Genomic DNA, 14,423 nt, shown 5'->3' on the forward strand with positions numbered 1-14,423 from the left:
CCTCACCCATTGGTTAAAGTAGGCAGGTTGTTTTGGTTCTTATTAATCCATTGGCACATGAGCTGTGTAACTATCCAAAGCTGCTCCAAAGTTTGTTCTTTATCCTTATTTGGAGCTGTTCCAGGAAGCAATCTGGAAACTAGAAGACAAATAGTTGATCGAATTGGATTACCTGTCAGAGATTATGAATAATATCATCTGGATGAACTTTCAAGAGCAGAATATACAAAAAGATAAAAGGCTTTTAAATTTTGATGTCACACAACACAAAAAGATAGCATTTTTCGCTAATATTAAGGTGGCTGCAATGGGTTTTTTTTGTTTTATTTTTGATTGTGAACATGGTGTTCAGCTGAGTGTGTAGAAGTCTATAACTATAGCTTGGTATGTGGTTAAGGTAGGTTATTTCTAGGGCCATCCAATCTGAAAAGATAGGGCGGATTCTTCCTGCAGAAAGCACACTTGACTCTGTTCAAGAAGAGGCGTGGTCTCAAAATTTAAAAATGCCCTCCCTGACATCCTAAGATGGCAAATTCATGGTAAGTATAAAGTCTGCTTTCTGATACTAGGAAGTATGATTCCATAATAAAAAGCAGCTTTAAAACAACAGTATTCAATATTTCAAGCTTACCATAAAGTTGGAAGGGGAACTGAGAATGAGATATAAAGCTAGAGTGGTAAACTGGGTGTAGAATTTATACTGATTTGCTTAGAGCTAATCCAATAATCCTAAGGGAGGTTTCTTCCCTTGGCTCCAGGAATCTCTAAAATAAATAAATATTTATATAACTATCCCCTATTGTTTTTAAAGAGGATCTGAAGAGGCAAAATGCAGAATTGCAGGCAGCACATGATGATCTGGAGAAACTTCAAAAGCAGCTCATGGAAGCACAGGCTGAAATGGAGAACATCAAAGCCATTGCTACAGTGTCTGAAAATACTAAACAGGAAGCTATTGATGACATAAAGAAGCAGTGGCAGGAAGAAGTTGCCTCTCTGCAGGCTATAATGAAAGGTAGGACTAATACAAATAGATGGATTGTTAGGCCAGTTTCATACTGTCTCTGATACATAGCTTGCTATTCCAAACCATTATATAGAAAAACTATATAGAAAAACATTATATAGAAAAATTTCAATAGCTCTTGTGGAAAGGAAAGTGTACTAAATTGATTCAGAAGAATAATTTGATATATGAGGTCTTTGCTTGGCATTGTTTGTTCTGTGGTTTCTTTAATTTTGTGGCTTCACATTTTTTCTTGTTATTTAGAAATACCCATCCTGCTTGTGTTAAAAGTTGGTTCAAACAGACTTCCAAAAATAAATAAATGAACTTTGTCATAAAAATTATGATTATGCTCCTGATAGTATATTCTTTCTTTTTTAAAAGTAGGATTTATACTCAATAAATAAATAAATACATTTAATTCCTCTGACCTGAAGCAGATATATATGAAAAACAACCATATTAATAAGAAGGGTAGGCTAGAACAGTTCTTACTGACAATGTACAAAAGTATGTATGTATAGTGGCAGTTAGACTCTTGATTTGTACTCTGATTTTCTATTTCATTATCAGATGTGAAATTGTAAATATATTTTTGAAAAACAAAGACTTGTTGATAACTGCATGAGGGATTATGGTACTTCTGTATCCTTCTTGCACTTATTGTTAATATCTGAAATATTATCTAGTGTAGAAAAGTTTACAGAGTCACTTCTATCATAGCCACTAGGACAAACAATGTGGTTTGAATCTTTCAAATGTAATTACAGCATCTACATTTTCTATGTTTACTTGGAAAATATACTCTGAACTTGATATTTAATCATAAGCTGTACAAATTCAGTGAAGGTGCCATTTCCTTTCTAGATGATTTTATTCCAGTAAACTATCAGACACACCCTGGACTTGTTGGATTGGTGCATTTTAGATGTATATCAAATAATATACTTAAGAATCTCACTCTGGGGCTTCTGGTGGTCTTGTAACAAGAGTGTCAGCAAAGATGATTTGTTGTTGTTGTTGTTGTTGTTGTTCAGAAACTGTCCGTGAATATGAAGGCCAGTTTCATCACAGGTTGGAACAAGACCGATCTCAGTGGAATCAATATCGAGAGAACGTTGAACGGGAAATAGCAGAGCTGAGAAGGCGACTTTCAGAAGGTCAAGAAGAAGAAAACTTGGAGAATGAAATGAAGAAGGTTAGTCAGGATAGAGCAGAGTTCCTCAACCTTGGCAACTTGGGTGGGCTTCAACTCCCAGAAGTCTCCAGCCAGTATTCCATAAAAAAATGGAACCATATGCCACTTGATAGTAGATTAACAAATTGGGCTGATTTTAGCTTCACTGTTTCTAAGCTTTGGGCTCTATATAAAGCCCTTTTATTTAATCTCACTTTTTGTGCATGAAAGCATAATATTTATTTATTTATTTATTTATTTATTTATTTATTTATTTATTTATTTATTTATTTATTTAATTATTTTACCAATGTCTTAAAGACTGATCTTAAAATACCACTGGGAGGCACTGAAACAAAAAGTTATGCCATGCAAGAATTTTTAATTTTTATCATTGAAAATTGTCCAAAAATATTTAATTTAATTTAATTTAATTAATTCAATTTATATGCCGCCCCTCTCCGAAGACCCAGGGCAGCATATTGAAATGTTTTAAAGCCCAGTTTTTCATTTCTTTATTTAATTTCTTCCATATTGGTACATAATTATTTGTAAAGATTTTAATAATACTTTAGTAATAGTGATATCTAAATATTTTAAAGATTTATATACTATTGGAATCCTTAAAAGTGTGGAAATTTCCTTTTGAGTTTTTGGGAATGTACGAATAAACATCAAATGTGATTTATGAAAATTAGCTGATGGTCCTTATACCTTTACAAAGTCCTCTTAATTCCTTCTTAATATAGCTAGCTGAAGGAAAGTATTTGAGATCATATCATCTGCAAATAGATTTTAAAAATATGTCTTGTCTCCCATTTTTATCCCTTTAATCTGATTATTGGATCTAATTGCTGTTGCCAAAACTTTGGTGATAAAAGACAACCCTACTTGGTACCTCTTAAAATCATAATGGGATCCGAATCATAGCTGTTAAGACATTTCTGGGATTTAGTTGATCCATAAATACATTTGATCAACTTATAGAAGCCTGTCAAATTTAAACTAATTTTTATTTTTAAAATTGTATTTCCAGATAATCAAAGGTTTAAATATATATAAAGAACATGTGGTTAATGAAGATTTATTTATGTTACAATTTGTATAATATTTCATAGTTTTCTAATAGCAATAGCAATAGCAATAGCACTTAGACTTATATACCGCTTTACAGTGCTTTACAGCCCTCTCTAAGCGGTTTACAGAGTCAGCATATTGCCCCCAACAATTTTGGGTCCTCATTTCACCCACCTTGGAAGGATGGAAGGCTAAGTGAACCTTGAGCCTGGTGAGATTTGAACTTCCTAATTGCAGGCAGCCAGTAGGCAGCAGAAGTAGCCTGCAATACTGCACTCTAACCACTGCGCCCCCATGGCTCAAAGGGGTGGATATATTACAGTTTGGAATAAAGCCAGCTTGATCATAGGAATAATTTCACTTGCAATCACTTTTTATTGGTTGGCTAACAATTTAGTGTACAGTTTATAATTCGTATTGAGAAGTGAGATGGGCTTATAAAATGCCAAATCCTGGAGATTTTTCTCTTATTCCACATTATCTTAGAGTGTTTTCTAAGATTTTGGTAAAGGTTCCCCTTGATGCAAATTATTGCATAAAAATAGAAATTCAGGTACTAAAATCTTTTTAAATGCCTTATAAAATTTCCCTGACAATCCACAAGATTTTGCATTTTGAATAATATTCAAGACTTAAGTGATTTCTGAAATAGAAAAGGAGATTCCATAAATAGTATATCCTCAGGAGCTGAATGTTAATTTATTTAAATATTGATTGATTTTTATTGAAGGATTATGTGAGAAATATAATTGCTGAAAAGTTTGAATTGTTCACTTATACCTTTAATTTTGATCACAATTTGATCATTGCTATTTTTAATTGCACTTATATATTTTTCCCATTAGCTTTTTTCATTTTATTTGCCAGTACAGTATTCTAGAATTTTTATTACATGTTTGTAGTAAAATTACTCTTTGCAAAAATAATCTGAGAGGACATTTATCTGCCTCCAAACCATCAAACTCTCTCCTTTGATTTATTATTTGTTTGTAATTCAAGTCTGAATCAATTCTGATTCAGTTCTGTTATAATTTACGAATAAATTATTAATTTCTAAATAAAGTTTATGTGCCTTTTATGCTGATATATTTTTTATCATGTTAATCTGGTTTATACTCTCTCCTTTTAATACTGCACAACATACCATCTTGTTCTTACTGAAGTTTCATTTGTATGATTTTTGAAAAAGGTTTCTCTATTCGTTGTTTGAGTTACTTATATAGTATTATATTGAAACACCAATTGTAAGTAAGTGGAACAATCTGTTCTCATTGAACCCAAGTAGCTTTGAAATTGTCAATGTGTGTTAGTGTGCCTTTTATACATTCAGCACCCAAGAAATCTGTTGCCTAAAACTGATAGAGTACTGAGATTCTGCTAGGATCAGTCAATAGACTGATGACTGAAATCAGGTCACAGATGGATTTATTGTATCATTTAATGTTGATTTCAGGCTCAAGAAGATGCAGAAAAACTTCGTTCAGTTGTGATGCCCATGGAGAAGGAGATTGCAACTTTAAAGGATAAACTGACTGAAGCTGAAGAAAGAATAAAAGAGCTGGAAGCTTCAGAGGTGAGCAAAACAAAATACTATCAATAAGTGCTGAGGAAGAGTATAATAATTACTGATCTAACAATACTGCATATTGTTTCTTTACTTTGTAGCATGCCATTTTTCATGCTTTTTTGAACGGGAAACATGGTGATACCATAGGAGATTTCTATGAACAAAGTATTGTCACTAAGCATTATAAATACATTTAAAAATACAATTATCTCTTATCCTTTCTTCTCCTTCAACCCTGTCCATGCCATGGCATGGCATCATTGCTTTCTTCAAAATTCAGAACTGTAGCTTTGCTTCATCTGTATCTTGTTGAATACATTTTGAATTTACTAAGAAAATGTAAGTTTACTAGAGAACATTAAAACCAGGGGTGAAATGCTACCAGTTCGCTCCAGTTCAGGCAAACCGGTAGTGATAAAAACTACAGGTTCGAGTGAACCAGAAGTTTAAAAAACGCTTTAAAAAAGTAAAAAAAGATTCCAACAATCGCGCGGCACAGCTGTGATTGTCGGAACTTTTTTAAAAAACTTTTTAAAAGCATTTTTTACTACTTATTCGCCCGAACCAGTAATAAAAAATGCTTTAAAAAAGTTTTTAAAAACGTTGGCCACACTCACCCAGTCATATGACACCCCCCCCCCCCCAAAAAAACCCCAAAACCCACACCCACAGAACCGGTAGCAACAAATTTTACATTTCACCACTGGTTAAAACTCAATGAAGATTTGAATATCTCGGCCTCACATTCAATCCTGATAAGCTAAGTATATATGGCATTTAAAGAATATACCATAGTTTGAGAAAACTAATACTGCACTTTAATATTCAAGATATCCCAGGTACATCATTCCTTTTTTCTTAATAACTTTTAATATTTGCTTTCAGCAGAGGATTATAAAAGAACTTGTTTAACAAGTGAATATTATAAGAAGTAGCATTCATTATCTTTCTAACTGTAGAGTTGACCTTTCCACAAATACTGTGGTGGAGATGTTTCATGATCCTTCTCACACAGATCTTTGCATGCTATTAACTTATTAAACTGAAGCAGAAGATACCAGTGAAGCAAACAGCTGCCATCTTAAAATCCTCTCTTGTCTTAATTATACATTATTATTCTTATATTTACATATAAGGCCTTTATATAATTTGCAATAGTCATTTTAGAATCTAAAGTATGGGCTAAAAGTTCTTAAAGTAAGTAACATTTTAATTTTTTAAAAAATAGGAAATTAATAGGTATAAAATAAGACACCAACTTCCATTGATTCATTATATGCCATCAAACAATAATGATCATGTAGGATGATCTGCCCCAAGTGGCCCTTTAGGCTATCCAATATTGCACCTGTCACCACTGCATTCAGGTTCATCCATTATACTGCTGGTTTTCTTTTTTTCTTTGCCAGCGCCATATATTTCTCAAAAGAGCTTCTTTTTACATTGTGTGTCTAAGATATAATTTCAGCCTGTTTATTTGTGTCTCCAGTGACAACTTGGATTTATCTGTAATCCATTTATTTGTCTTCCCTGCTATCCACATTATTCCCAAGAGTCTTCTCCAACATCAACTTGGAAATCGTGAATACTCTTTCTGTATTTTTCAAAATCCAACATTCACTTCCATAGAGTGTCACAGGGAAAACAATTGCGGACATAATTCTGAACTTTGTATGCATCAACACATCAAGGAATATTTTTTTCCGAACCCTTCATATATTACCAGATACTAATCTACGGCACATTTCTTGGTTGCTGATTGCTTTATTGTTAATAGTTGATCCCAGAAGACAGATACTAACCATCATTCTAATATCTTCCGTGTCAATTCCTTGTCAATTGGTTGCTCCACCTGTTATCATTATTTTCGGTTTCAGAATTAATCTCAGTTCCATTTTTTCACTCTTCTTGATATTTATTAGTAGAGTAGTAGATATTCGTTAGTAATTTGATTTTTCAGCTATCAGAGAAGTGTCACCATGTAGTGCAAATTATCAGTGTTTCTTTCCTCCAGTTTTGAAACGGTGCTTGTCTTTTTCCAGTCTAGTAATCAATCAGGAGAACTACAGATGTCATACTTTTGAATGATTTTCCTCAATAAATCAATGAACAAATATAATGTTTTTGACAATTATTTTATTGAGTACCCTTGATTTAGTTTTAGGACATGTGTGAAGAACAAGCCATGTTTTAGAACATACTGTATTTATACAGAAATATTTAAATTTTAAAAGGGTTCACAAACATTGAAGCACCACTGTAAAGCTACAATGTGGGTAATATACAAGACCTAGATATATCGTTACATACATCTACATATATCCTGACTAATAACTTTTTCTAACATGCTTAGAAATATACTTGATAAATATCTATGCTAACCATTAACTTTTGCTTCTCTGTATGTTTTTCAGGTTAAAGAACTGAATCACTACTTGGAAGCTGAGAAATCCTGTAGGACAGATCTAGAAATGTATGTGGCTGTTTTGAACACTCAAAAGTCAGTTCTGCAAGAAGATGCAGAAAAATTACGGAAAGAACTTCATGAAGGTATGGATTTTTCTCTGGGCTAAATATATGAAAATAGTAGTTTAATGTAGATTTAGAACATAGATGTCAAACTTGATTGTGTTGTGTGGTGTCACATGACATATTATGATGTTTTTTGCCTTTGCGGAGCTGGGGTGGGTGTGGCCTACACGTGACACTTCCAGCCCACGGGCCGCCAGTTTGAAACCCCTGATTTAGAACATGCAACTACATGCTCAAGCTAAACTGTATGCCCATAATACGCTACTAAATACAATGTAATGTCGTCTCATATTGGAAAAATAACTCTCAGAGTCCACAATTCTAAGAAGGCAGGAAGCTTCATACAAACCAGAATTCAGCCTTTGATATACAATTAGTATGTATATAAAGTTAAATTTTATTTTTTTAAATATGTAATGCATATTAAGGAACGTATTTTGCAATTTGTGGAGTTTTTTTTCTTTTTTGACTTTCCTTGCCCTTTATTTGACATCTGAACAATTGGTTTTCTGGAGAATAGTACAGCTAGTCCTCAACTTATAACCATTCGTTTAGTGATTGTTCAAAGTTGCAACATCACTGAAAAAAGTGACTTATGACCATTTTTCACACTTATAATTGTTGCTGTATCCCTATGGTCACATGATCAAAATTCGGATGCTTGACAACTGATTCATATTTATGATAGTTGCTGAATCCTGGGATCATGTAATCACCTTTTGCGACCTTCTGACAAGCAAAGTCAATGAGGAAGCTGGATTTACTTAACAACTGTGTTACTAATTTAAAAACTGCAGGGATTCACTTAACAACTGTGGGAAGAAAGATTGTAAAATGGGGGAAATTCACTTAACAACTGTCTCGCTTTCTGCTCCATTGTGGTCATAAGTCAAGGACTACCTGTAATTATAAAGAATATTAACTCAATGTTAATAAAGAGCTATAAAGAAGCAATGTTGTTGAAAGAGGGTAAGCTTATGTAAGAGCAATATCAAGTAGTAAATTCAGTTCTTCATGTGTTCTTGAGTACTGAGAACAGACAATAAAATTGGAATACTGTTTTGTAGTTATCAGAATCCTCTTGGGCTCACATCTGATTTGACTGTGTTAAGACAGGATCTTATAAAATTGTTATTAATTTTTTTTTTTATTATTTAACTGAGTGATTCCACATAATCTGTTCTGTAGATTATCTGGCTGAAGTATGCCTTTTATATTCATAGTAGTTCGTATTGTATGCACGTATAGTTTAGGAGATGTAAAGCATTATGAATCAAATAAATCTTTAATGCTGTTCCTACTTATCCATTCCTTCCACAAAAACTCAATATGCATTCTCTTGAAAGTCTTACATCAAGAGAACCTTTGATTTGAGTTTGAGATGAATCAAGCTTTGAGCTCTTCAAAACGTAACATTCTTATTACATCAATTTGAGTAAATAATAAAAAATGAACTACACCCCATAAAATTAATGGTGCAACAAAACATATGAATTCAATTGCGGTAGTGGTTGCTACAACTTAAGAAAATAAACTACATTTTCTTTGGCATTCAAAAATATGAAAAATTGTATTGGCTGAAACATAACAACGAAGAGTAGTTCTTACCAATGTGTATCCTTAATGGAACTGCATTTAAATGGAAAAGTATGCAGTGGGGTACCTCAAGGACCCAATACTCTTCAGTATCTTCATAAATGATTTATATGAGGAGATAGAAGGTGAACTCATTAGATTTGCAGATGTCACCAAGTTGGCTAAAGATACAAAAGGATTTTGACAGACTTGAACACTGGGTCCTATCTAACAAAATGAAATTCAGTGGTGAGAAAAGTACAATTTCACTCTTAGACAGAAAAACCCAAATGCACAGATATAGAATAGGTGGTACCTGACTTCATACTGTATAGTAGTAACTATGAGAGAGATTTGGGAGTCTTATTAGACAATCACTTAAATATGCAGTGTGTTGCAGCCACCAAGAAAGCCGTTGCAGTGCTAGACTGCATTAATAGCAGGATAGAATCCAGTGATGCTGGAAACATGGGAAAAAATTTGGGTTCAGAATGTTAAATTTACACAGTCGCAGAACTTGAGGGAAAATTTCTACAAAATGTTTTATAGATGGCATTTAGATCCCAAAAAGTTGTCATGTATGTACCCTAATGTTCAGCCAAAATGTTGGAGATGTGAATGTTTGGATGCTACGTATTATCATGTTTGGTGGACTTGTAGGAAAGTTAAGGCTTTTTGGATAAAAATTTGGTGGGTCATGCAGAATGTTTTGAAGAAAAAAATTCAATTTTCTCCACAACTGTTTTTATTGGGTATAGTTCAGGGTTTTACATCGGGTGAAACAAAATTGATATTGTATATGATAACAGCAGCAAGATTGTTGATAGGTAAATATTGGAAGAATGAAGCTTTGCCCACAATTGAGGAATGGACTTTGAAGATGGCCAGTTTTGCAGAGATGGCGAAGATTTCAGCATATTTAAAAGACTGTTCACAAGAGACTTATGAGTGGGAATGGAAAAGGTGGATAGAATATGTTCAGAACAAATATCAAACTAGAAAGTATCAAATAGCATTTATTTGAAAATAATGTACTAGAAATTTTTTAATGTAATGAGATAAAGAGAAAAATTATACAGGGGAGGGAGGGGTTCAAGTTTATATATAAGTGTTATATTAGGGTTCTTTATGAGTATGAGTATATTAGAGGGAAGTCTGGGGGGAGGGGAGGGTTAGGGAGGGTTAGGGAGGTTGGGAAGTTTGAGGGGGGAGGTGGGGGGGGAAAAAAGGGGTGAAAATGTAATTGTAAAACTTTTGCAATAAAAAAAAAAATAGCAGGATAGAATCAAGATCAGGTGCAGTGTTATCTTATAGGTGTGTTATTTATAATGCCTTGGTAAGAACACAGTTGGAATATTGCATCCAGTTATGATCACCATAATATAAAAACGACATTGAGATGCTAGAAAGAGTGCCAAGAAGAGCAACCAAGATGATTAGAGGACTAGAGGCTAAAACATAATGAAGAACAGGGTATGTTAGTTTAATGAAAAGAAGGACTAGGGGTGACATGATGTCAGTGTTTCAATATTTGAGGGACTGCCACAAAAGAGAGGGGGGTCAACCTATTCTCCAAAGCACCTGAAGGAAGGAGAAGCAGCAATGGATGGAAACTAATCAAAGAAAGAACTAATCTAGAAATAAAGATAAATTTTCTGACAGAACAACTAATCAGTGGAACAGCTTGCCTTCAGAAATTGTGGATGCTCCATCACTGGAGAATTTTAAAAAGAGATTGGACATTTGTCTGAAATGGTAGGGTTTCTGGCTTGAGCAGGGGATTGGATTAGAAGACTTCCAGGATCCCTTCCAACTCTGTTATTCTGAGTCTTGAAGAAAATTTAAAAGATTCCTTTTGCTGCATTTTATCTCTGTTTTAGATAGGATAGAAATATTGAGTATGTGAATATATTGAAAATTTTGTATTGTTCCTTTTGTTTACAAATATATAAAACTTTATTATCAATTTTCATGCTGTTGTTTTTAGCTATATAATTTCTGTTTTAATTCTTTGGTTTTTAATATTCTTTTTATTTTATTTTATGTATCTTGTAATTGCTGTCCATACAACAACTATAAACTGTGTCATTAAATGAGGACTACTTGAATAATATGCTTACTCTGCTTCTAATTATGTATGTTAGCTTTTCAGTATGCTCCTAGATGTGTACACAGTATTATCACAATAAACTCTGTGAGCAAACTTAACTGCAGCATTTCAAATGGAGTTTGTTGTCTGTTTTCATATAGTATGCCATCTACTAGAGCAGGAAAGGCAACAGCATAATCAGCTCAAACACACGTGGCAGAAGGCCAATGACCAGTTCTTGGAGTCACAGCGTTTATTGATGAGGGACATGCAATGGATGGAGATGGTGCTGACCTCAGAACAGCTGCGGCAAGTTGAAGAACTAAAGAAAAAAGACCAGGTTAGTTAATACAACACTGAGATTTGTAGCCAAGTTTTCTTGTGGTTGAAGAAAAGAAATGTAAGTAGATGTAGGGGAGCATTTGTTTCTACTGCTGTAATATTTGGGGGCTATATTCTTAATGACATCAGATCTCTAGATGGGGTTAACATGCATTGTGATAAAGGTTGGGAGGTTGGGTGTGCATAAGCAGAATGAACGGAAGAAGGATATGCACTGTGAATTATATAGATAATCCTTAACATTCTACCACAATGGAGACCAGAATTTCTTTTGCTAAGCAAGGTGTCAACTTGCAAAGCTTTCCAGCTCAGCTGCTACTGTGTTCCCCCGAAAATAAGACCTATCCCAAAAATAAGCCCTAGCTTGATATATACACATGTGCCCCTACCCCCAGAATAAGCCCTGTATGAGGTGGGGCAAGATGCGGATGTAAAAATCAAGCTTGGGGGGGGTGGAGGTGCCCCATGCATCCTGCACCTGCTTATCTCATCGTGCCGGTAAAGCCGCTCATGGCAGAATGCTGTGAGGCTTGTGCTGTTGGAGCAGTTCGCAGCAGATCTCCATGAGGCTCGGCGTCTCGCTGGTGGAACCGCTTGTGGCAGAACACACCACGAGGCTTGTTGGGCTGGTGGAGCCCCGCGTGGCAGAATGCCCTTTATGTGCTTGCAAAGGGGACAGTTTGAAACGCAGCAATTAGCTCCGTTTCAAACTGTCTCCTTTGCAAGCAGACAAAGCTTCATCTCCCTCTGGGCGAAAAGTGTTTGGGCAGCTACCGCTGGCCCTGCCCTCTCCGTCCCACTGCCTGCTTTCCCGCAGCCTCAATCTGGGCCAAGCTCTCGGAACTCTCCACCAAACCTGCCAGGAGGACGAAGAGCCCCCACGAGGTGCTGCGGCTGAGAAGTGTCCCAGTAGAAGCTGGGCCAGCAGTCGGGGCAGGTGGAGGGTTGGGCATGCTGAGAGCTTGGCCCATTGCAGCTGCGGGCAAGCAGACAGTGGGATGGAGAGGGCGCCTCCTGCACTTAAAAAAAAATAAGACCTCCCTGAAAATAAGCTTATTTTCAAGCCTTCCCCCCCCCCCAAAATAAGACCAGAAACACGATAAGTGAGTTGCCACTTTTTTGCCATGGTTGTTAAGCGAATCACCAGTCATTAAGTGAACCGTGTGATTGTTAAGTGAATCTGACTTCCCCCATTGACTTTGCTGTTTTAACTTTGAATGGTCGCTAGAAAATGGTAGTAAGTCAAGGTCTACTTGAAGTACTACTGTACTTACCATATGGGCTTTTGATGTTCGCATTATGAATATCCAATATTTTGCATAAAGAAGCCAACTTATAAATTAGATATATTGAAAGGTTAATTATACTAAAAGGTAATGATATTGTAATCTCGGTTTTTAAGAATGATTTGTATTAATCTGAAATTATGCAGTTCTGGTATTGGGGTGGGGGGAATAAAGGGAGCATTTTCTATCTTGCAGATAAAAAAAAAACCACTTTGATTTTCAACTTTTGTCCTAGGAGGATGAAGAGCAACGAAGACTTCATAAAAGGAAAGAAGAGAAGGGGAAAGGGACTGATGATGAATCAAACGTAACATGTCCTACAGTTCATGAAGAAGCCCTTCCACCATTCCCTGGTGAAGAGGTAAACTTAGTTATTATAACAGCTTCACTGGGAATGCTTCTTCTTCTTCTTTCTTTTTTTCTTAATATATTATGTGAACCAACCCACTGTATTATACAGTATATTGTACAAACTGACAGTAGTTAATTTAACAGCCAGGTGAAGCACATTGTGTGACTTGGTCCAAAAGTCACTCTTCAATGAATTCTTTATGGAACAGTTTGAGAGCTAGAGTCAGGGGGAGATTGTATTTCACTTTTGGATTCTGTACCAAAAAGAACTGGGTTTATGTAAGCCCTGGAATTGGCAGCTGAAAGCAAAGTCTTCCTTCTTTTTTTGCACCAATGTTTAAAATTACTTATTGTGGGGCAATTGATCCATTGTGTGAGTTTTCTCACCATCTCCTATAAAGCTGTAACCTGACTTGAAATTTAGATTATTGTCAATTCATGATAAAACATGGTTCAAAAACTAGCTTTTAATCAAGGAACAATAAGTATGAAATAATTCAAGATGTTTTAAGTATGGTTTAAAAGAGGGGGAGAAGCTATATGACTTTGCATAAGATTTTGGCAAGGGATTCTGTTCTCTTACAAATAGTTTAGTCAGTGATGTTTGATAACTATGCATTTGAGAAACTGTTCCAAATAAGCCTGAAATAGAAGACAGATGTTCCAGTTCTTTCACAATAAATTCCCAATTGTATTGTGTTCTTCCTTAAAATATTTATCTTAAGCTTTATTTCCAAAGTAAAGAAACTATTTTCATGAGCTACAAACAGGATGTGCAGATTCTATTTGGAGGAGGGAATCCTGATGGTACCTGGAGCCTAAGCCCTATAGAGCTTTATAGGTCACTATCAGCACCTAAATTGTACTTAAAAACATTAATGTAGTATTTCCAACGCAGAGGCCATACAGTTGAATCAGATCTTCCTCATTAGAATGCAGTCTGCAACATTCTGTACTTGTTGCAGCATTTGTGTGGTCTTCAAGGACAGCTGTAAATAGAGCCTAGTTCAGTAACCTGTTTGATGTGAAGAGAATATGAATTGCTTCCTGCTCCCCAAATGGCTGGAACTAAGCAAATGCATCTCTGGCCATATTCTCCACCTACTAGTCCATTCAGAGTCTGAATCTAGAAGCATTCTAGTCTCCGTTAGAGCTGTTCATTCCAGAACAAGTGGTGGGGCTGACAAACTGTTGATTTCTGAATAAGAAACAACTCCTAATCTGGATGAAAATAAGTATAAAGAGATAAATAGCATGCATCAAAAGAGAAATTTTATGAATAATAAAAACTCCACTGAAGGGGGAATTGGGGGAAGATTTCATTTTGGAGATAAACGAGGGGGGAAAGTCCATAACTCATCCTATATTTTGGTATATAACCCAGGAGTGGGTTGGTGGAGCAATGATTTGGCTGGATATAA

The 14,423-nt window shown here is 35.2% G+C and overlaps 1 protein-coding gene across 1 annotated transcript in view; it reads left to right on the plus strand.

The window, feature by feature from the left end:
• The window catches only part of RABEP1 (rabaptin, RAB GTPase binding effector protein 1), a 71,964-nt gene that overhangs the window by 39,006 nt on the left and 18,535 nt on the right, over positions 1–14,423 (plus strand). The window contains exons 3-8 of the mRNA XM_070932087.1: positions 812–1,015; positions 2,044–2,204; positions 4,714–4,833; positions 7,242–7,377; positions 11,185–11,363; positions 12,887–13,012. Of these exons, the coding sequence (XP_070788188.1) occupies positions 812–1,015; positions 2,044–2,204; positions 4,714–4,833; positions 7,242–7,377; positions 11,185–11,363; positions 12,887–13,012 (926 nt within the window). The remainder of the gene's footprint in view (positions 1–811; positions 1,016–2,043; positions 2,205–4,713; positions 4,834–7,241; positions 7,378–11,184; positions 11,364–12,886; positions 13,013–14,423) is intronic.

This window comes from Pituophis catenifer, unplaced genomic scaffold (assembly GCF_029215685.1).
Source record: "Pituophis catenifer annectens isolate HBS135680 unplaced genomic scaffold, rPitCat1.0.hap2 SCAF_1, whole genome shotgun sequence".
NCBI lineage: Eukaryota > Metazoa > Chordata > Lepidosauria > Squamata > Colubridae > Pituophis > Pituophis catenifer.